Source organism: Leptinotarsa decemlineata, unplaced genomic scaffold (genome assembly GCF_025532065.1).
Source record: "Leptinotarsa decemlineata unplaced genomic scaffold, Ldec_3_MD MMD2_P_RNA_scaffold_11, whole genome shotgun sequence".
NCBI classification, from domain to species: domain Eukaryota; kingdom Metazoa; phylum Arthropoda; class Insecta; order Coleoptera; family Chrysomelidae; genus Leptinotarsa; species Leptinotarsa decemlineata.
The window spans coordinates 1,400,933-1,425,016 of NW_027412525.1; the positions used below are offsets into that span (position 1 = coordinate 1,400,933).

A 24,084-nucleotide genomic window follows, 5' to 3' on the forward strand; every position below is an offset into this window, starting at 1 on the left:
TACCACTGATTGTTAAATCTAGTAAAATAATTTGCTTCTTTTTCTAGGGGTTTAGGACTTTCAAGGTCTGCATTGCTAATATATCCAACAGGACTTGGATTTTTACAAGATATTTCAATCATTTCCATCTTATCTGGCATTTTTATGTTTTTTGCTACATCTGGAATCAGCCTATTCTCCCAGTTCAGGTGCTCCAGTTGGTCTGTACTGGATGCATAGTAATTTTGCTGGCGATTTTGTATAGAACCAGTATTAGTATTATAAACATCCATATAATTCACAGAAGATAAAAAGTTATTGTTCACCTGAGGGATAGAATAGTTAGGCCCAATGTTAATCTGAGGCTGTTTGTTACTCTGGAGATACAAATTTGAAAAAGTTTCCATTGTAGAATATTAGTAAACAAAAAATTATCCATATAAATATAGGTTTAATATAAAATAAAAATGTTTGGGGAGGTTCGATGTTCGTTGACAGTTAAGGTTATTGTGATAATTTATATCAGCATAGTCGTCTTCTTTTAAATCATGTTGGAATTAAAACTTCTCTCTCTCTCTCACTCTAATTTATATGGCCGTTGCATCTCATTCGAGCGCATTTGGCCAAGGTGTTCCTATCCATAGTGAAGTTCTGTTCCATAGTGAACAGAAGCTTCGTCCGAGTGCGCAGCGGTCTTGCAAAAAAACACTCTCTTTTCTATAATTCATATAAAAGTATTTGTTTCTAAAGTATTTTTTTTCGTGTAATTCAATGTTTATATGAAAGTAGTTGTTTCGAGAGGACTTTTCTTCCAGTTTGTGTCTGAAAGTTTTTTCTTTGTATAGAGTTAATTTTTTGATATTTATTGTCTCCTTCCTTTATTAGAAAGACTCCGACATTTTTTTGTATAAAGGTGGAGAAGTAGAAAGCCAAAACCTTTCTTTCCCAAAAATCAATCACTCCTTAAAATATACCCCTTACAATTTAAATCTTTTTTTTTGTACCTTGGGAGCTGTCTGACTTGTCCATTCAGTCCAAATCTCCAGAAAACACTGCAGCCTCTTGGGCTTATTGCGTTTATTCTCCCATCTTCTCATGACACCCATTCATTCTATCAGTGTTGTTCCGTGTTGGATGTTCGTCATATTCTTCTGGGCGTAATTTTGTACGTCCATATATTGCTTGCCTCCTGAGATTCGGTGCCTCACATTCGCATAAGATGTGTAAAGCTGTTTCTATCCCTTCGTTGCATAATCTGCAGCTGAGGTCTCCAGTACAGCCTCATTTTATTCAGGTGTCCTCTAATCGGACAATGACCGGTTAGTAATCCTGTAATTATTCTGAGCCGACCCCTACTACATTGAAGTAGTTCTTCGGTTCTTTTATCGGACGCTTCCCTAATGAAAGTTCTACTGTGTTTGTTGCCAAGTACTTTTGTCCAGTACTCTGTGTGCTTCTTATTGGTCCATGTTCTAATATGGTTTCGTAACAATGATTTTGGTACCCCGAGAGCTGGTTCAGGACCTATATATGAAGTTGATGATCCGCGTCTAGCGCATTCATCAGCTTTATTATTACCTGTGATTCCTGAATACCCTGGCACCCAGTACAAAGTTAATTTGTTTCTGTTTGCAAGTTCATTCATTTCTTCATGGCATTCCCAGACCAGTTTTGATGTCCCCTTCGGGTTTGTCAGAGCCCCTAGTGCGCTCTTGCTGTCTGTAAAAATTTTGATCCGCTCATTTCTTTGAGGTCTCAATTTAATAAGCCTTGCACGCTGCAAGATAGCGTACACTTCCGCCTGAAAGACGGATGTGTATAGTCCTAGCGGATAGCTGTAGTTTAGATTTCTATCCGGTCGGTATATTCCAGCTCCCGTTCCATGTTTAGTCTTCGATCCATCTGTATACCAGGTGTTTTTTCCAAACATGTTTTCGGGATGACTAATGGTCTTTCACTCTTAGTTTTGTTTGTGTTAAAGGTGTACTTCGTTGTCATGAGGTCCGTGCACATATTCAATATGTGCTCCTCCACTTGTTCTGAAATTTCGGTTCGGTCCGATCTTTTGTAGTTCGGTGAGTTTTCCAGTCTGAATTGGCCCATCCTGGCCTCCCCCAATATCACAAAGTGTAAAGGAGGTAGATTCAGGAGTGTCTCCAATGCAGCTGTTGGGGTAGTTCTCATTGCTCCCGTCATTCCCAAATATGCAAGTCTTTGCACCTTGCCTAGTTGGTTGATGGCGGTCGCCTGCTTCATATTTGGCTACCAGACCAGAGATGCGTATGTTATCATGGGTTTAACCACCATCGTGTATAGCCAATATACCATGTCTGGTTTTAGCCTCCATGTTTTTCCATAGGTGCGTCTGGCGAGCATCAGTGCTACCTCCACTTTCCTCTTTATCCTGTACAAGTGTTGGTTCCAGGTCAGTTTGGAATCTAGGATTACTACCAGATATTTAACCTCCCCCGACACTTGTATTTCTCAACCTCGAAGTTTTAGAGGTCCGAGACCCTCTGTTTTAGTCCTCTTGGTGAATGCTACTATGGTCGATTTGAATGTGCTTATGTTAAGCCCTTCTTCTTCGGTCCATCTTGTTATAATTTTCAGGGCCTGCTGCATGCATCCCTTCACTACATTATTGTATTTACCCTGGACTAAGATGACTAAGTCGTCTACATAGCCCAGTGGTTTATACCCATTATGGTCCAAGAGACATAGTAGCTCGTCCATTACAAGGTTCCATAACATAGGGGATAGAACCCCCCTGAGAACAGCCCCTTGCTACCCGTGCCACGACTGTTTCTCCCATAATGGTTGTATATACCAATCTTCCCCTAAGCATGCAGTCTATCTTTAAATATTTTACTACCTATTTAATATTTTTATTCCATTGTTACGCCTGAACACATAATTCATATTTCATTCGTAATTTATAATTCCATCATTTTGCTAGTGTTTTTCATTGCCAGAGTAAGAAGTTGAATCAATTGGACTCTGAGCAGCCAATACTTGAAATAAATATTTCGAAATTGACTCTCGAAATATTCATCCTTCCTAACTACCTATACCGTAGGTTCTGGTAAATGCCTGCCGGAAAACAATTACTTTCCCGGCTAATACAACGCTGGATATTGAATTATATCCGACAGACATTTTTGCAAGATACTTCACAAAAGTTAATCTTGCAGATATTTATCGTTCATCAAGCAACAGGAACATGGTGAAATTATTCGAGTATGTTTTATTCGTTCTACGGATTAACTCTTTATAGAAGTTTTGACTACTTTATATAGTTTTATTTTAATAAAAACATTATATGTTGTTACAATTTATCAGTCATTATATTCCCAGAACACCTCTCATATGTCAATGGTCAAAAAACTCTTCTTCTTTTTTCATAACTCTGGTTAAGGTAGGTAATACAACATCCCCCTCCAAGATGATACATCTTCTCATCTTCAGCATAACTACTGACTAACCTTCGCGATAGCGTAAAGGTCTGACAACCGCTCTCCCAGAGCGTTATATTCTTACCCTGCTCGATATTAAATGGTCCCTCAGTTTTCATTGACGTTGGAAGTCGTACAGGCGTTTTGGGTTGAGTTGGGTGACTTTCCACTTCCTGAATACCACTCTCAATGTTTATTGGTCTTTGGGGTGTTATTTGTTGAGCAGTCGGTGTAGTTTCAGGAGTCGAATTGGTTTGTTGAATCCCTGGCAGTTGTTTCACTACTTCGTCGGGGATATTGCTTAGATATGGAGCAGAGATCAGATGAAAACGGTTTCTCCTTATGGCAGTCTTAACTATGTATGATCTTGGTTTAACTTCGTTAATGATTTCCCCATGTCGTTTCAGATCTGTGATCTTTGATGATTTAAATTCAGCTAATGCGATTGATGGTAGATTATCTCTCAATTTTCTTCCAAACATCATTTCAGATGGACTGAATCCATTCTCTAGTGGTGTGTTTCGATATAACAGAAGTGCCATCTCGACGTTGTTCTTATTCTTTTTTATTAAAGTTTTTGTGACTTTTACAGCAGATTCTGCTGCACCATTTGCTTGGTGGAATTGTGGGCTACTTCTTAATGTAGAGAACCCCCATTCTCTGGCAAACTGTTGGAACTCTGATGTTTCAACAGCCTGAAATTGTGTTCCACTGTCGGAACAAACCAGCTGTGGTATACCATATCTTGCAAATGTTGTTTTACAGATGTTTATTATCTCATGTGATCTCATGTTCTGAACAGGGAGTATTTCGAAAAACCTGGAATAGTTATCAGTTATGACGATATACCATTTCCCTTCAGTTTTAAAAAGGTCCATTGATATCACTTGCCATGGATAATCCGGAAATTTGGCTGGCAATAGAGGCTCATGATGGTTTGTCGAGTTTCGAATGCAGATAGGACAAGATTTTACTTTAGCTTCTACTTCTTGAGAAATTCCTGGCCACCACATCGTCCCCAGAGCACGACGACGAGTTTTAGTTATTCCAAAGTGACCAGCGTGTAATTTTTCCAACATGATTGCCCTGAGCTCGCATGGAATGATCATACGCCTCCCTCTAAGAAGGATACCATCCACAACAGATAGTTCGTGACGTACTCAGTAGTATGGTTTAACATCACATGATAATGCAGACTTGTGAGGCCAGTCTCCCATTATGTAGTTCTTCAGTTGGTTACAGGTTGGATCATAGAAATGCATTGCTTGGACTGACTAAACTTGTGATTGGTTGCATAATTTCACTCCTATTAGGGATAAATTTCGCTAGGAATGTTACAGTACCCATAAGGCGTTGAACTTCCTTGACATCTTTTGGTGCTTCCATTTCTACAATTGCTTTCACCTTGTCTGGATCTGGTGCTACCCCATCCTTCGACAACACAAATCCCAAGAAATCGATTTTCTGCTTACAGAATTCAGTTTTGCCCTTATTCAGGGTTATACGTGCTTTTTTGATTCTCTCGAGCACTTCTCTTAGGCAGTCATCGTGTTCCTCTTTTGTGTTTCCCCATACCAGTACATCATCCATATGGACTAGGGTATTTTTTTGCTCCTTCAAGGACTCGTGACATTCTTTTCTGGAATTCCTCTGGTGCTGATGTAAAACCGAAAGGTAATTTCTGGAATTTAAATCTTCCAAATGGGGTTAAAAAGGTTGTGTAGTCTCTTGATTCTTCGGTTAAATTAAGTTGCCGGAATCCATGATTTGCATCAAGTTTGCTAAAATATTTAGCTCCTCTAATCTCTGCAAGTTGTAACTCTACAGCTGGAATTGGATGAAACTGACGTTTGACACTTTTATTTAACCTTGACAAATCGACACAAATACGGACCCCTTTTCCTCTTTTCTTTATGTTTACTACCATTGGGGCACACCATTCGGTCGCATATGGTCTACAGGAACAATGACACCATTTTTCTGCATTTCTTCCAAAGCTTCCTTTACTTGGTCTCTCAATGGAACTGGAACAGTTCTTGGTACAGAAATAGCATATGGTTCAGCATTTTCATTTATTTCAATTTTGTATTCACCCTCCATATTGCCTAGTCCTTGGAATAATGAAGAGTATTCTGTGACCCAATTTGTCTCAGTGCTTATAGAATAAATTCTTTTTACTAAATATAACCCTTGGCATGCTTTTCTGCTCAGCAATGGAACATCGATCTCTTCAGAGATGAATACATTTTCTGTAATTTCCCTCTTTTTATATTTTAGTTATAGTTTTACTGTACCTAGAATTTTGAATCTTTCTTGCTTTTTTGCACTGAATACTTTATTCGAAGATTCATTCAAAGGTAGTTCATTAATTACATCCTTCAGCACTTGGACGGGTACCATTGTTACATCAGCAGCAGTATCCAATTTGAATGTGATAGGTTCAAGCATTTTGTCTTTGTAGCTTGCTTGTAGTTTTTGTGTCCACATATTCTTTTCATCACTAGCTTAGATTTCATGTACATAAGAGTTTTCGTCACTGTCGGGCTCTGAATCTTGTTGAATGGCATGTACATTTTTATTTTTGGACTTTTTATTTTTGTAACACATCTTGCTGTAGTGCCCTTTGTTTTTGCATGTACCACATTTACCATTTTTTGCAGGACAGTTTGCTAATTTATCATGCCAATCATATCCACATCTAGGGCATTTTTTCGTTTTCTCACCTTTACTTAACTGTTGGCAATTTTGGGGTTTCTGTAGTATTTTGTAAGACGATTGTTTTCTTATAGCAAAAACATTTGGTTCATTTAGGTTTTGTTTTTGACGGATTAGCTCTTCATGTTGTCTTAGACAGGTTACAGCTTTTTCGAGAGTAAGTGCAGGATCAAGTTGCAGTTTATCACTTATACTTGTATCTCTCATTCCGATAATCAACACTAATAAAACCATATCATTGTTTAGATTCCCCCAATCACATGTTTTCGATAATTGGCGTGAAGTTATCCACAGATTTCTGGCCACACATGCCGACGTAGAGGAAAATAAAAATCTGTGGTTGGGATACAAAATTATTAGCACCCGTACTAATATCTGTGGCTGGAAATACCTATTCACTATAGGTTGAACGTGAAATTATTAAGACTATTTGGTGTTCAACATTTTTATAGAGTCTTGAGTAGATTAAGGCGTTGATAATCCTTTTCTCATCAACAATACAGATTCAGGGAAAAATAAAATTGAAAATATTAGACTTACTTTCCAATACCCTATATAGAAATGATATCCGATGATGTGCGTCAATCAAAATCACACAACTTCCATAGTTTCTTGGGAAGATCAACTTGGTGATAACAGTTTTCTTGTCATCTAAACAGATTTCGAAAAAGAAATTGTTGAAACAATCAGACTCATTTTTTGAGATTCCTTGTGTTTATGAAAACCACACAACTCTTATAGAATCTTGAATAGATCAACACAGTGAAAACCGTTATCTTGTTACCTATACAGATTTCGAAAATAAAATTGTTGAAACGATCAGACCAACTTTTTAAACCCCTTGTAGAATTGAAACCAGATAATGTGCGTGCATAAAAATCGCATGAATCTTGGGTAGATTGACGTAGTGATAACAATTTTCTTGTCACCCGAACAGATTTTGAAAACAAAAATGTTGAAACAATCAGACTCATTTTTGAGATTCCTTGTAGAATTGGAACCAGAAGATGTGCGTTCATGAAAATTACACAACTGTTATAGAATCTTAGGTAGATCGATATAGTGAAAACCGTTTTCTTGTCACCCATACAGATTTCGAGAAAAAAATTGTTGCAATAATCAGACTCACTTTTTAAAACACCTTGTAGAATTGTAAATAGAAGATGTGCGTTCATGAAAATCACACAACTGTTATAGAATCTTGGGTAGATCGATAAAGTGAAAACTGTTTTCTTGTCCCCCATACAGATTTCGAGAAAAAAATTGTTGCAACAATCAGGCTCACTTTTTAAAGCACCTTGTAGAATTGGAACTAGAAGATGTGCGTTCATGAAAATTACATAAATGTTATAGAATCTTGGGTAGATCGATATAGTGTAAACCGTTTCCTTGTCACCCATACAGATTTCGATAAAAAAATTGTTGCAACAAACAGACTCATTTTTTGAGATTCCTTGTAGAATTGAAACCAGAAGATGTGCGTTCATGAAAATAACATAACTGTTATAGAATCTTGGGTAGATCGATACAGTGAAAACCGTTTTTTTGTCACCCATACAGATTTCCAGGAAAAAATATTGACACAATCAGACTCACTTTTTAAAACACCTTGTAGAATTGGAACTAGAAGATGTGCGTTCATGAAAATTACACAACTGTTATAGAATTTTGGGTAGATTGATATAGTGAAAACCGTTTTCTTGTCACCCATACAGATTTCAAGAGAAAAATTGTTGCAACAATCAGACTCACTTTTTAAAACACCTTGTAGAATTGGAACCAGAAGAAGTGCGTTCATGAAAATTACACAACTGTTATAGAATCTAGAGTAGATTGATATAGTGAAAACCGTTTTCTTGTCACCCATACAGATTTCGATAAAAAAAATTGTTGCATCAGACTCATATTTTGAGTCTGTAAATCTGTGTGGGTAACAAGAAAACGATTTTCACTATATCGATTCACCCAAGATTCTATAAGAGCTGTGTTATTTTCATGAACACATAACATATGGTTCCAATTCTACAAGGTGTTTTAAAAAGTGAGTCTGATTGTTGCAACAATTTTTTTCTCGAAATCTGTATGGGTGACAAGAAAACGGTTCTCACTATATCAATCTACCCACGATTCTATAACAGTTGTGTAATTTTCATGAATGCACACCTTCTGGTTCCAATTCTACAAGGTGTTTCAAAAAGTGAGTCTGATTGTTGCAACAATTTTTTTCTCGAAATCTGTATGGGTGACCAGAAAACGGTTTTCACTGTGTTTATCTATCCAAGATTGTATGAGAGTTGTGTGATTTTCATGAACGCACATCTTCTGGTTCTGATTCCACAAGGAATCTCAAAAAATGAGTCTGATTGTTTCAACATTTTTGTTTTCGAAATCTGTTCGGTTGACATGAAAATTGTTATCACTACATCAATCTACCTAAGATCCCATAAGAGTTGTGCGATTTTCATGCACACACATTATCTGGTTTCAATTCCACAAGGGGTTTTAAAAAGTGAGTCTGATTGTTGCAACAATTTTTTTCTCTAAATCTGTATGGGTGACAAGAAAACAGTTTTCACTTTTTCGATCTACCCAAGATTCTATAACAGTTGTGTTATTTTCATGAACGCACATCTTCTGGTTCCAATTCTACAAGGTGTTTCAAAAAGTGAGTCTGATTGTTGCAACAATTTTTCTCTCGAAATCTGTATGGGTGACAAGAAAACGGTTTCCACTATATCAATCTAGCCAAGATTCTATAACAGTTGTGTGATTTTCATGAACGCACATCTTCTAGAATCCTGCACTGACACCTGTCGGATATAATCCAACGCCCTCCGTGGTATTAGCCAGGGGAGTAGTTGTTTTCTGATAGGTGTCAGTCCATTAACCTACTGTGTAGGGAGTTGAGACTGGCCTGAACGAATTGTTCTTAGATAATTTGATTTATAGCCAGTCTTCAAGTATGCCCACTGACTATATGTGAAAATATCCAGTTAGGCATTAGCCTACTGCATAGGTGGTTGGGAAAGATGAATATGTCGAGATTTCATTTCGAATATTTATTTCTTATACGTATGATGTATTTCTCGTCGATACAGTCTTCAGACACGTTTTGATCGCTACGATATTTCAGTCAATGCCTCAGCCGTTGATGTTGATATGGATATTTTTTGGAAAATTTTTATTCGAGTGACTCTACAATATCTTTCGAATTCACTAATTATCATAAAGAGGTAATTTTACATTCGAGTAGATAGTTAAGAAGTAACAAAATTACTGGAAATTAATAATACTTGATAATTTTTATGCACATTTGATTCCACCAAGAGCGGTACATATCAGAAACACGCTACAGGCTGTGGTTAATCATCGTTTTGAGGTTCAACTCAGTACACGTCGAAGTTCACTGTTTGAGAAAGCTTCTATTATGTTACGTATTAGGAGGCACACTGATCAAATGCGCCTGACCTGTGGCCTGACTAAGGAAGCAATAATCATACAAATGGAGAAGAATAAGAAAAGATAGAGGTTAATTGCTTTTTTACAAGTCAGAGGAATTATGAGAAATTTCTTAAGGGATAGTTATCATGAACGTTAAAATAAAATTATGCTACAGTAATAAGTTGATGAAATAATGGTGAAACAGCTAAACAAATTTTTGATTTATATTTATTGTTGAATTATTTTTTCAGGAAGAAGATTCTGATTTGGAAGAGCTGGAATGGAGACTATACAGTCAAGTTTACCATTCTATTGGTGGAAATGAAGAAAATCCCATTTCTGAAAATGCCATGGATCATGTACCTTCTGCAAGAAATAATGTTAGGAAACCCAAGCGTTATTTTCAGCAAAAAGTTCAATCTGATTCACCCTATCAATCACGAACATATATTTCATTAGACAAAAGTCTAGTTGAAGAGAGTTCCACCTCTAAAATTCAAAATGATTTTACATTTGATTCTAACTCGACAACTATTATCACCAGTAGTGACAAGGATCAATTCCACAATAATATAACAGTTAATCAGTTCACTTTACCGGTCATAATAAATCCTGATAGGACCTTAATATCGCAGCCTGAAAAGTATATTACTTCTTGGTCGAAGGAGACCCTTAAATTGTTGAAATTGTCTAAAAAGGATAAAAAGAAACAAAAAAAAAGAATAGACAAACCAAAACAATCGAATGAAGTAACCATATTTTTATCTGACGATTCTGATGATTGTGTTATAGTAGAGAATAACACAATTACAAACACTTCTAGAAATCAAGAAATCAATACTGGATTTCCCAAAAAATATGATGAATTGGAAGGCGGGAAAAAACCTGAATCAGATGATGATATTGTTTATATCCCACCAGCTCCTATTGAGGTAATTGACATTGAAGAAAATGAAACAGAAATAAATCCTCCAAATATACTTGTCGATAAATCTGGTTCAAAAGATATATCGAAGAAGTCTACTATAGAAAATCAGTTGAAAAATTCCAGCAACCTAGAAGAAAGCAGAGATTTGGTAAAAACTCCAGAGTCAAATGCATCGAATGATTTCCTAGAACACCCATCGCCAGAGAATATCTCTACGGACTTCAATTTTAGTTTACATGGATCAGATTTTAATAATAGCCACGGGGATTTTGTAAGGCCATCAACAAAGCCTGTTGAATATTGTGAAACTGAAAGTAGTTGTAGTACAAATGAGCAGAACAGAGATTTCAGCAATACAGTTAAAACAATTGTTTTTGATGAAGTTGAGTTTCCCAAAGAAGATATATTTTCTGAAAAAAATTTAGAAAGTTTCAGTTCATTTATAACACCCAAAAGAAACACCAAGTCATCTAAGGAAATTTCAACCAACCAAAGTCCTAAAGTCGTTTGTGAAAACAAACAGGATCATAATACTTCATCAGATGATACCAGTTCTGAGAGTGATTATGATCATGTCAATGAAATCAAACTGAGGATTATTGAAAATGATCCAAAATATAAAAATTTACCACATTTATCACCTATGACCCGTTTTGAAGGGACACCTAGAAAAAGTATATCGAAGGCATTAACAGCCAAAAGTTTTCTGCAAAGTGGCTCAAAATTTGAGTTGGAAAAAATAGAAAATTCTCCTACATCTGAAGACAGAAATTATCAACTGAAGAAAAAACAAAGGAAGAAGAAGAAAAAATCATCCCAAAGAGTAATTATAAACTCTGAGGATGATGATGATGATGATAATCAATATTCATCAGGAAGTAATGAAGAAAATACAGAAAATAAAATGAGGCAGTCTGATTGTGCCCGTCTTTCCAATGTCGGTGACTCAAAGGAAAAGTCTCCTACCTCATCCAAACAAAAACGGAGAAAAGGGAAATCTGTCACTTCCGAAAATCATCAAAGAATATCAGACAATGAAATTATAAATAGTCTTCAAGAAAAATCAAGGAAAAAAAGAAAGAAGGATGTGTTAGTTGCTGAAAAATCACTAGAGAATGAAGCAAACGTTGCAGGAAGTGGTGAAACTGAAGTCAACCCTACATCTGACCCAAAAGAGGAAAATGATGAGTCCCAAAATATTGAAGATGGTAGAGATGTTGATGTAGAAAAGGTGATAGAAACGGTGATACTACCTGGGAAATTTAAAAAGAAGAAAAGAAAATCTGGTCCCGAAATCCTACAAGATGATTCTGGTTTAGAAATATCTGAAGGGACTGCGGATAAGTTGAAAAAGAGAAAAAAAAAGAGAGATTCAACATCAGAAAAACTACTGTCAACTGAAATGGAACAACAAATCTCTGTTGGAAATACAGTATTATCAACAAATGATGAACCCATAGAAAATAAAATTGATGATTCTTTGTTAATAACTGAGAGTAATTCTGAGCCTGTAAATTGTGAAATTGAACAGAATACATCTGGATTTGGAACAGACCTCATAGTAATCGATGATACTGAAAACAACCGTGAAGTCCAAGTAATCACATTTTCAGACTCTGAATCCGATTCAAATTTCCATAACTTGGAAGATATTAGTGACGAAGTCAGATTGGCTAACTGTTTCAGCAGTGTTGAAGTTACTGAGGAGAAAAATAGTACTGGAAAAAATATATGTGATAGTGAAATTTCTCAGGGAACTGCAGCTTTTGAAGAGTTCGATGTTCATAGAGTCCAGAGGAACCAGTCAGGTAAGTTCATTATTGTGGTATCATGTTTATGAATGAAAAATCATAGAGACCATTGGAAAGTGTTTTATGGTTAGTATTTTTTTCAGCTAAAAATGAATAGACTTAAGATAATATTTTTATCCAAACTCTCTATCCTCCGAAATGAAATGAAACGAGAAAACTAAGTATACAAAATAGAGTCCATGTTCATGAGCAACTCCATTGAAAATCACACATAATCAGTCTAGGAAAAACCTCATTTAAACATCTCAATCCTAAACTTGTAAGCAAATATTCAAAAGAGAAATCGTTAAGAATACATTACGAGGGTGATCTGAAAAGTTTGCGACCTAACAAAGATACAAGACATTTTTTCAGGTTTTTTTCAACATAGTCTCCTTTTAACTCTACACACTTCTCCCGAAAATGCTTCCATCTCTGTAATCCGTCTAAATAGTACTCGGCGTTTTTCTCTGCAAAATAATTGTTCACAAAGGTGATTGTCTCTTCATTTGACAAAAATCTCTTTACTCCGAGCACAATGTTTAGATGAGGGAACAAAAGAAGTCGCTTGGAACTAGATCTGGTGAGTAAGGCAGATAGATACTGATACTTTATTGTCTAAGAATAACTTCTTATTGACAAAGTGTCATAAGTAATCATTAAAGTAATGAAGGTACAAAATACAAGTAAGCATAAAAGTGGAAGTATAAAAATTATAAAATTAGTCGAGACGAATAAGATGAGATTAATGTGTATAAACAAATAAGTCGCAAAAAAGTAAAACAAGTCTAACAAAAGTAAAAACATGCGCCCGAGGCGCTCATCAGTCTACTATACAAAACTATAAGGTAAAATACAAGACAACAAAGACAAATCATCAGTTTTACATTTAAAGCGAATCGTTAAAAAACTCATCCAAAGTGTAGTATGCCTTATCAAACAGTAACTCTTTGACACTTTTCCTAATTTTTCTCTCTGAATTTAGATCTTTGATATTCTGGGGTAAATGATTGAAAATTTTTTTTGAGTTATAAATCAGGGAATTTTTAACTTGTGTAGTGTTGGGCTTAGGAAGATCCAAATTACCCATCTGTCTAGTCAGGTAACTAGGGTTTTTTATGGTGTTTCTATTTAACTTATGTTTTTTAAACATCAAACACACCGTCTCTAGTATAAATATGCAGGTAAGGGTCATTATTCTATGTGATTTGAATAGTGGACGACATGAATCTCTAAAGCCAGCCCTACAAACATACCGGACAGCTCTTTTTTGTAGCTTAAATATCATATTGAAAGATGCTTTGTCGGAATTGCCCCAGTAGCAGATCCCATATCTCAGGTGTGACTCTATAAATGCAAAATATGTTGATCTTGCCATGGTTGGTATTTTGCAGATGATCAAGCAGTTTAAACCGTAATTTGTGAATTTTCGCCATGGCAACCACTGAGGTATCCAGACAGTGTGTTGCCTTGGTGAAACAGGATTTTCTTTTTCTGCAAATGTGACCTTTTTTCGCAAGGTATGTGTTTATTATCCAATATACAGGACATTATTGACAAACACTGGTAAACAGAGAACCTGTAAATAACTTCATCCAGATAAATATACAATTACATAACTACATGAAAATAATACATATCACATCTAGGTAAAAGTACACATATGTTATTACATATAAGCACCGTCAATTTCATATCGTTTCGTCATTAAAATATTCTGTCAGATTGTAATAGGCTTTAGATGCCAGTCTTTCATGTAACTTTTTCCTAAAAGTTTTTAGAGAATCTGTGTTGTTTATATCTTCAGGAAGTTTATTATACATTTTGACACCGACGTAAATTATTGAGTCTTTGATCAGTGTGGATTTAGGGATGATTAATGATGACCTCATTGCATTCTGTGCAGTGCGATTATTATTTACATATAAAGATAAGTTTATTTCATCATATTAACTACAAAATGTACAATAGTGACAAGTCAAACTGACAAATAAGAAAAACAATAGTTGCAGTTTATACACACTATTACTATAAAGTAGCTATTTCTAAAATTTAAAAACAAAAAATAACATATTGAAAGGTTAATGTCTCACAATTCAAATACTCTTCGATGGAGTAGATACAGTTCCTCAATAACGAGTGCTTAACTCTAGCCTTGAAACAGTTATAACTTAAACTAGTTACGTATATTGGTATTTTATTATATAAATGTAGGTTGAGCGAATTTCGAGCTGATAGATCCATTCGATAAAATTGAGGCCTCAGGTGAGCACCTCTTTAAGGTGGGTCATTATGAAAGTCAGCATTTGTGAGATACTTAATATTATTTTTGTGTATTTCTAAAACGTTGTAGAGTATGAAAATACATGGCAAGGGTAGAATTTTAAGTTCTTGAAATGAAGGACAACAGTGTACTCTGTAAGAAACATTTGCTATTATTTGACTGACCCCATAAAAGTATGCCATATGTTAGGTGGCTGCTAAAAAGCCACATGCTATGCACATTATGTGCATAGCAAAAAGATAAGCTTGGAAGTAAAAAATGTAAAAAATCATTGATATATATCACGAAAAGAGTTAGTAGCAGTATGAAACCTTGTGGTACACCATGCGAAATGGATCTACATGTGCTAGAATTTCCAGATGTATAAACAACTTTCTTTCTCCCACATAAGTAGGTTTTCATCAGCTCTAAAGCTCTGCTACGTTTCTCATAATCTTTCAGTTTACCTAGTAATAGCTCATGATTTATACTGTCAAAAGCCTTACTTAGATCATATAAAGTTAGAGCAGACACTAGGCCTTTTTCTATATTCTCTGTTATTTGTATCAACTATAGCCATCTCAGCTTGGGTTGTCGATTTGTTAGACCTAAATCCAAATTGATTTTTATCAAGTACAGAACGAGCCTTTGAAGAAGAAATTGAAATTAAGTGGTTTTTTAATTAGCATCTCAAAAGTTTACTAAAGATAGGAATGATTGTTATCTGATAGTTATCTGAAATATTTGGATCGCCCTTTTTAAATATGGGAATGATTTTACTTGTTTTAAAGATGTCTGAAAATAGTCCTTTACAGAAATAACGGTTGAAAAATACAGTCAATGGACCAGAAACAAGGTGTACGGTTTCCTTAATTCTACTGTTTAAGTTATATTTGTCCAAGAAAGCAGAGTTTTTTAATTTAATTATTGCTTGTTTAACTTCAACCTCTGTAACTGGGCTGGGGAAAATAGAAGTGCTAGGTTTGGGGAGTGTAAAAAAGTAGGTTAGAGTATTAATAACACAGGAAGGTAGAGATTTTACAATTTGTTCAGCTACATCTGTGAAAAAGATGTTATATCCATCAGGAGAAATGCTGCTTGAGACTGAAAGTTTTTATTTAAATTTCATTCATGGTTAATTAACTTATATAGCACTCTGTTATTGCCTTTTATAAGGCAATATTGTAATAAATTGCCTGCATGATCAGTTATACAAGGATAGCCGTGATGTTGGTCAAGTCAAAATTGAATTATGGCTACCAGCGGCGGTCGGCGTTACTTTCTTTAGGGCATGATTTACAACACTAACCTCTTCCCTGAGGTTGTACGCCCCGAACAACATTCCAAGAGGGGACATCACAACCCATGTATGGACTCAGTCTCTCTATGTGGACAACTTTAGACTTGCTTCTGGGTGACAGTTGGATTCTGTACACCAGGTCGTTTATCTTTTTGGTTACCAAGTAAAAGTTCTTGCCATGGTCTCTGCAATTTGGGACACAAACCTTTCCGACGTTGGGTTTGGTAGATCCACACCGCATCGCCTTCCTTGAAACTCACTGGCAACCACTTTTTGTTCTTGCAACAGGGCTTCCGCCACCGTTTCAGCCTCTTGGTTGGGTAAGGCTACTACTTCAGGCCCTTTGGAGAAATACTCCATCACAACCGTAAGGTACTTGTTACCAGATTTGGTTATAGTGAGTGATCCCAGAATGTCGACTGCGATTCTCTCGAAAGGGCACCCACTGGGGTACTGCTTCAACTTTCCTCTTTGCCTTGTCTTCGGTCCCTTTCTCGAAGAGCATAGATCACACCGCTTACACCACTCTTCCACGTCTCGACGCCAATTGACCCAATAATACCTCTCACGCACTTTCGGTAGAGTTCTGTTTACTCCAAAATGCCCTCCATTGCGACTATCCTGGAGCTGTTCGAGTATATTCGGGATACACGTCTTTAAAAGGGTTATCCGGAATTTGTGGGTTCTTCCATCCGAGCTTTTCCATTTCCGAGTGGATAGCTCATGGAGTCCCATTGAAGCCAGTAGCTAACCCATTTCCTGATGCATTATCCTCGAAGCAATGCTACGTCTGGAACGGCCACCAGCGCACGTCGAGTTAGACGTGATCTTGGTCACGTCACAATTGAATTATGGCTACCAGCGGTGGCCGGCCTTACTTTCTTTAGGGCATGATTTACAACAATACCTAAAGAAATTTCTATTGAATATAGAATCATATTCACTTGAGTAATATTTCAGCTGAGGGGCAAATTTTCCTTGTGACACTATTCCATTTTCATTTTTTGAGAAAGAAAGTTTTTGGTTTTCTACTACTCCATCTTGATACAAAAAAGATGAGGGAATCTTCCAAAGAAAGGAAGGAAGTAATCAATTTGAAAATAAGTAACTCTAAACATGAATGTGTAGATCATGCAAAGAAGTAGCTTTCAGACACAAACTGAAAGAAAGTCCTCCTGAAACAGCTACTTTCATATAAACATTGAATTACACGAAAGAAAAAAAATTATTTCGAAACAAATACTTCTATATGAACACTGAATTATACAGAAGATACTTTTCTCTTTGCATGATCTACACATCCATGTTCAGAGTTACTTATTTTCAAATTGATTACTTCCTTCCTTTCTTTGGAAGATTCCTTCATCTTTTTTTGTATCAAGATGGAGTAGTAGAAAGCCAAAAACTTTCTTTCCCAAAAATTAATCACTCCTAAAAATATAACCCCTTCAATCCATTTTTATATTTTATATGTCTTGTAATGTATAAAATATCACTGTGAAATAACAAATGTTATTATTATTATCATAAATGAAAATTAATTCGGACATTACTTATATTGTATAAGTAGAATATGTGAAACAAATAACATAATATGGTTTTTCTTATCAGGTTTTCAGTTTTTCATGTAATCCAGAAATTTCTATTTCATTTTTGCTTAAATAAAATATATATATATATATATATATATATATATATATATATATATATATATATATATATATCGGATTAACATAAATAGTACCAAAATGAAGCGTTTATTGAAATAGTAATAACGATAATAGATTTCATTCATAAAATTTTACATTAAACTTGAATTACAATGTATTGAAAAAATCTTAAAGAAATACAGCTTTACGAACTATAACTAATCAATTCTTTGTAAATTGATTTATGAAAAAGTTTAAAAATTCAATACATTTTCAAATACTGTCCTTACAATTGTTTACAATTTTCACAATACTAGTCCAACTGATGAAGTTGCCTTTTAGCGAAATGCGTTTTGAATAAAATTTATTGTGATAATTGTACAATTATTATTATCATGGATAGTGTTATTGATTTTTCTCAAGTAACGGGTTAGTGTATTCATACGTTTTCAAATTTTTAATCTAAATACCCCAAACAAAAATGTTATTTCTCAAGACATCTCAGTCAGTTTTATCTCTTAAGATATATCACAGATCTAATATTTGAATTTTTTCAGATGATCCAGATAAATGGAAAATTTCCCACAAAGACCGTGCCACCTATTTAAAAATGGATGGTAATAAGGGACCGAGGTGTAACCGCTGCAGGCATTTTGGACATATAGCTTTGAAATGTACAGAAAAACCAGAACTGCCAAGTTGTTTTCTTTGCGGTCAAAGAGACCATAGAGAACCGAGGTGTCCAAATAAAAGATGTACACAGGTAGACATGAACATTGTATAATTAGTCAAATGGAGTACTTAGTTAAAAAATTGTGTACCTAAATCAATATCGATATACGAGGTATGTTCAGAAATTAAGGAAAATTTTCATTTTTCTCAAAAAATATTTATTTATTCATCAATTTCCCTCAGATATAATACACTTGGGTCGCCGTTTTTTGCAAACCTCGGAGCAGTTCTGATAGGCATTCAGTTTTTATCTCCTCAACTGTCGCCAAACGCCGTTTTCTCATGGGTCTCTTTAATCTTAGGAATAATAAAAAGTCACAGGGAGCCAAATTTGGTGAATACGGTGGCTAAGGCATAATAACGGTGTTGTTTTTGGCTAAAAAATTTACGAACAAGCAATGAAGAGTGAGCAAATGCCATGAATTGTTTTTATACAATGATTCGTCACCACTTAGGACCCTCTAAAACAAATCTGGATCCCTGTTGACGTCATTCAACATTTCCTAGGTGATGCTCATGCAATGTTTTTTTGGTCAAAATTCAGCAATTTTGGAACCAACTTTGCTGCTACACGCTTTATGCCCCAAATTTCCGAAAAAATTGTGTGACATGAGCCAACCAAAATGCCGACCTACTTAGCAACTTTGTTAATAGTAATTCGACGATTCTCCATAACAATTTTCTCCACTTTCTCAACATTTTCATCAGTTTTTGATGTGCTGGAGAATCCAGGCAAGCGTCACCATTCACATCTTCTCGACCTGTGAAAAGCTTATACCACTAGTAAACTTTTTTCTGAGTCAAAATACAATCACTGTATGTCACTGTCAACATTTCAAAAGTTTTTGAGCACTTAATTCAATTTTTTACACAAAATTTGATGCAAATTCTTTCATCCATTTTTTTGATAACAGAAAATCTCCGAAAACGCCTCTCACCAACAAACTAAACAGCTGAAAGTGTGAACATATGTTCAAAACGAGTGGGGCAACATAAAAAAATTGCCTTCGAAATTTAAACATTCACCTTATTTTTTGAACAGACCTTGTTTGTCAGGTGTAAAAAAAATCTTAGGCACTTATTATTTCTATACATGTAAATGAGCCCTGTGGATAAACTATGAAAGAATATAAGCATAAAACATCAAGCTTTTGAAATATACTATAATGAATTCATGTTGAATTCTTTGCAGTGTTTATAATTTTGGTATCTGTTGACCCAGATTTGATAATGGTTTCATTACTAATTCTCTTAAATGGTTTTTGTTAACGTGAAATGATATATCTATGTGATAATAAGAGTATATTTTCTTTATTGAATAATTCTTTTTTTGTAATCGGACTTTTGATTGTATTTTAGAAAACTGATATTTTTTCTTGTAGTGTGGAAATCATGGAGATTATTCGACAACTTATTGTTGGAAATGTTTCAAATTTCGTAATTACGTGTGCAGGTTATGCAAAATGAAGGGGCACGTTGAAAATACATGTCCTGATATTTGGAGAAGATATCATTCAACCGTAAGTTGATATACCACCTACTACTATTTATTTAATAGAACATTATGAATATTATTTTGAAGTTTAATATTGCAAAGTGGTGAAGCATTGAATTGATATAAATAACTTGATATAAAACACAAAATTACCAACGAAAGTTTCAACTCTAGTGTGTATTATGGCACCAACCACTTGTATTAGAAAAGTGTGTTCTGATGATTTTGAGATGTTTCTGTTTTCATATAAGTTGGAAATGTCTGTTGTCACATAATATTCAGTACATTGGAGATTGTACAATACATAATACAATATACTAAACCTATACTCTGTGAAACTAGAAATTTCCACTGGAAGAAAAATTGAATTAATTTTCTGTTCAAACCTGAACATATTCTTTTTACCTATGAATTGTTGAAATATACACTAAATTTAAGTTGTAGTTGCAACAGGTCTCTTCATAACCGTAAGTCTAAAATTCATGAAATCAGTATAATAAAGTTTTGAATAAGATATTTTAAACTTTGAAAAATATTATTTACGATAATGTATGAAGAAAACTATTAAAAAGAACATCTTCATGTCATATCTATTGGGTAAGTAGTAAGATTGTGAAAACATGTCTTTCTACGGCCGATGCTTGGGTCTATCTAGTTACTTTAATTGAATAACCTTATTAGCAACCCCCAAAATATTTGAAAAATTTTCTTCTCTTATGGGCAACGAACCAGAACTTTTACAATATCTGGAAAAATTAAACTACCACAGCTACGTATTTCGATGAAAATTTTTTCTGACATTATTTAGGAATATATTAAAACACAATACTACTTTTCCATTGCCACTTTTTAAGCTGTACAAGTTGGTGTTTACAGATATTTCATCTCTGAGAAACCATCACCAATTTTAATTTTTTATAAGGACCAGAAAAAAAATCACCTAGTATAATCTAGCCTCTTCAGCGAAAACTGATATATCACCATTATTCCTTAGTTAGTGAATTTAAAAACGTCATTTGAATAAACAACTTTTTCTTAATGCAACAGACTTTAAATCTCTTCCGGTTTCCCCTGCTGGTCCTCTTTATCTGGGACACATTATATGACTTTTATGAGCAGTTTTGATAATATTTGGAAATATCATTATACAATTTATTCGAAGTGTGTAATTTTTTTCAGACTATCGAAGGTCCAATTATTATATCTCAAGGTCAATTCAAACCAAGACATGAACAGTGGTGTTCAGGATGTGCCCGACAAGGGCATTTAGAGCATGAATGTAATAATTATAATAGAGAGTATCCGCCAACCACACCATACATCATTAATTATGAAGACAATTTGGCTGAGGACAAGAACAAATTGCCACAATCTATTGTTGCTAATGAAGACTCACAGGAGTGTGTGCCAAGAAATTTAGATGATTCTGCTCCCAGCACGTCTTCTGCCAATAACAGTGCTTTTTACCAACCCACAATTGATGCTCTTCTAATGTCTAATCAATTTCCGTTTCCAAATCAACAACAACCCAATCAGTTGTCAGTACTTGGTCTGTTACCACCTCCCAGTCAGATAGGTTACCTAAATCAAGTCTTACCCCCTTATACGTTGAAACTGTTCAGTCAGCTGCCAGTGCTTAGCCAGTTACAAACAATGGCTATGATGAATAAACAAAGTGTGGTTCCGAACCCTGTTAATCCCAACTTTATCAACGAAATTTCTAACAGGGTTTTGAATCCCTGTTCTGTTCCTAATAGTACAAGTACTTTGTCTTCTGTAAACTCCACCAATGAATATTATTTAGACAATGCCAAGATGACTAAAGTTATTGACGAGAAAGAAATTAAGAAAATAATACTTTCTGCCTCCTTCTCTGTTGTCAATGACTTTTTGATACAACAAATGGAAGAGTTAAGAAATACTGATATTCAACCTCGACTCTTAAAAAATAAACTATACAAATATGATAATGTAAATGCAAATAAAAGATCAACCACAAAATTCAAACGGGAGAAATCCTATTGGTTCAGACTCCTCAATATGTTCATCTTCGGTAAGCACAAGATTGGCGATGGTCAGCTACATGTTAATTATTTGAACAAGTATCTGACTCACCCGATAAAGTCTCAATTGGATGATCATAAACGACGGTCATTGTTGAGTTCATATTCTTATATTTTTACCTATGATAAACATAAAAATGTTAATTACTATAAGTGGATAAACATTCTGATTCAGAAATATGAGAAAAGATCGATTAATAAGTATATCTCATGAGTACAATATATCATGCAGTGATAGGTATTTAACAAAATGTAATATACTTTTGATAAAATTGTTTCTAAATTTTTGTTTCAAATAAATTCGATATTAATTTGTTCGATTTTTTTTTATTAGGTCTTCTTCATACATGGTATCCAGCGACCTGGAATATTCCGAAAAAATAAAAATCCTTGAAAGGTCACGGAATTACGTTTCTAATTTGTAAATTACTGTAATTTTTCGAAATTTTGTTTCATTTGGTAATATTGCATTTAGTGATAAACATGGTAAGCATGAATAGAAATTCTTGATGAGCACCAATTATATAGGTAATGTTTGGTGTTTTTGCATTCTGGTTCGTATATTACAAAGATTTGACTCCCATTTAAGATACGATAATATTTATTAACTTATCATGATACACTTGGTATATGTGGTGAGTCAAGATAAATGTGATAATCAAAATGAAATGAGAAAATAAATCAAGTGAGCGTTCATTGAACATAGTCAAAAACCTCTGAATAAAGTATTCAGAAAACACTTTATTGTGAGATTTTCACTAAACAATTTTACAGAAACGTAACACGTGTTTCGCCATACAATGGAGTGAGATTAAAACTCATCTTCCTCTTTGAAAATGATCACTTGGTGATCGAAACACGTGTCGAGGTGTTAAAAATAACGATTTGGTGTTGGGAAAAAACTCCAGTAATATTCATTACTACACCAAAGGTTCCAAACAGTGCATCATAAGTAAATAAATATTTGGAAAATGGTATTCACCTTTAATTGAAACTACCACACTTCCGATAACAATAAATTCAAACTATCAATTTGAGAATTATTACCCATGAATTTCTCTCAGATAAAAAAAATAAATGAAATTAAAATTGATCATAATAAGTCTGCATACATTATTCTAAAATTTTCTTGATTATGTACCATTATCATTCATGTTCCAAAATCTTCATACTAAATCTTCAAAATCTCAATAGTTAGTTGGGCACTGAAAGACAACGAATTAAACAAGAAAATGGGAAAAGGATATCAAATCTGTTGTGGAAGAGACTAAATGTGAGTTCATATTAGAACGATTGCGATAATATTTTTGCGGTTCCGCAAATTTGCCTCAATTGTCAAAATACCCAGTTCATGTTGAAGCGGGCAATATCTAGGGATCTCATTGTTGAATTTTAAATTTTATTACATGAACCTGAATGATTTCATACGACTCATACGAAATACGACTTTCAAGACCAGAACCCATCATATCAGAATATAGGACTAACAATTTTCTCAAGTTTTGTTTAATAGAAGCGTGTCTTCAAAGCACTTATCTTAACGTTACTGCCTGCAGGGGCGAGGGGTTCTTTTGCAAAATGAGTTTTCTTTAATGAGGGGCCAACCAAATTCAATAATTTATTGAATAATAAAAGAGTGACCCTGAAATAGTTGAAATGTTTCTCTGGATCACTAATTCTCATTTATTTCAGCCACAAGATTGTGATATTCTCCATATTTTCTTCTTTTTTTGAAAATATTTCCCACTATAAAGATGGGGTTTTATCAATGAAGTTTTTTACTGTAAAGTTGATAAAATTTGAACAACCTGACACATTCGTCCATTTCAGATTCAATTTCGATGTATGGGCTTAAAAAACGGGAGTCAAAGCAATATAACTACTTTGTATGATGACGTATAACATTTTGCGGAAATCGCAAAAAAGTTCAATTTTTTCAACTTTTTTACGATAAACACGACACCGTTTTAAATCACACTCTTTATGCGATGTTCGTTCCAACATGAACTAGCCTTAAAGGGTCTACATCTTTCCATCAAACAAGGACAAAATACAGGTTATTTTGTCTTTCGACTATGGGTAATAAGTTTAGGCCTAAACGCCAAGAAGAGGAAGATAAAATAAGATTTGGCTTTAGTTCACAGCTGCATAGCTCTCACAGAACAACCTAAGTTTGGGTGTTCTGTGGCTCTTTTACTCTGAGTGTATTCTACTGTGACGTTAGGCGTTAGTATATTGTGAAATGTGATACTATATAGTTATTAGATGATTACCACT

The 24,084-nt window shown here is 34.6% G+C and overlaps 1 protein-coding gene across 1 annotated transcript; it reads left to right on the top strand.

The window, feature by feature from the left end:
* The first annotated feature begins 9,634 nt into the window (after nucleotides 1-9,634).
* Nucleotides 9,635-22,124, top strand: Zcchc7 (Zinc finger CCHC-type containing 7). Its single transcript, XM_023164281.2, has 5 exons — nucleotides 9,635-9,783; nucleotides 9,839-12,323; nucleotides 18,075-18,280; nucleotides 19,632-19,769; nucleotides 20,924-22,124. Exons 1-5 carry the CDS (start codon nucleotides 9,781-9,783, stop codon nucleotides 22,019-22,021), a joined length of 3,930 nt encoding a protein of 1,309 aa, XP_023020049.2. The 5' UTR covers nucleotides 9,635-9,780; the 3' UTR covers nucleotides 22,022-22,124.
* Nucleotides 22,125-24,084: the final 1,960 nt, after the last annotated feature.

What these genes read in the sequence shown, in the direction of transcription:
- Zcchc7 (XM_023164281.2), top strand. An exon ending in AGTCCAGAGGAACCAGTCAG is followed by an intron (nt 12,324 to 18,074) that starts GTAAGTTCATTA and finishes GAATTTTTTCAG; the next exon opens with ATGATCCAGATAAATGGAAA. An exon ending in CAAATAAAAGATGTACACAG is followed by an intron (nt 18,281 to 19,631) that starts GTAGACATGAAC and finishes TTTTTCTTGTAG; the next exon opens with TGTGGAAATCATGGAGATTA.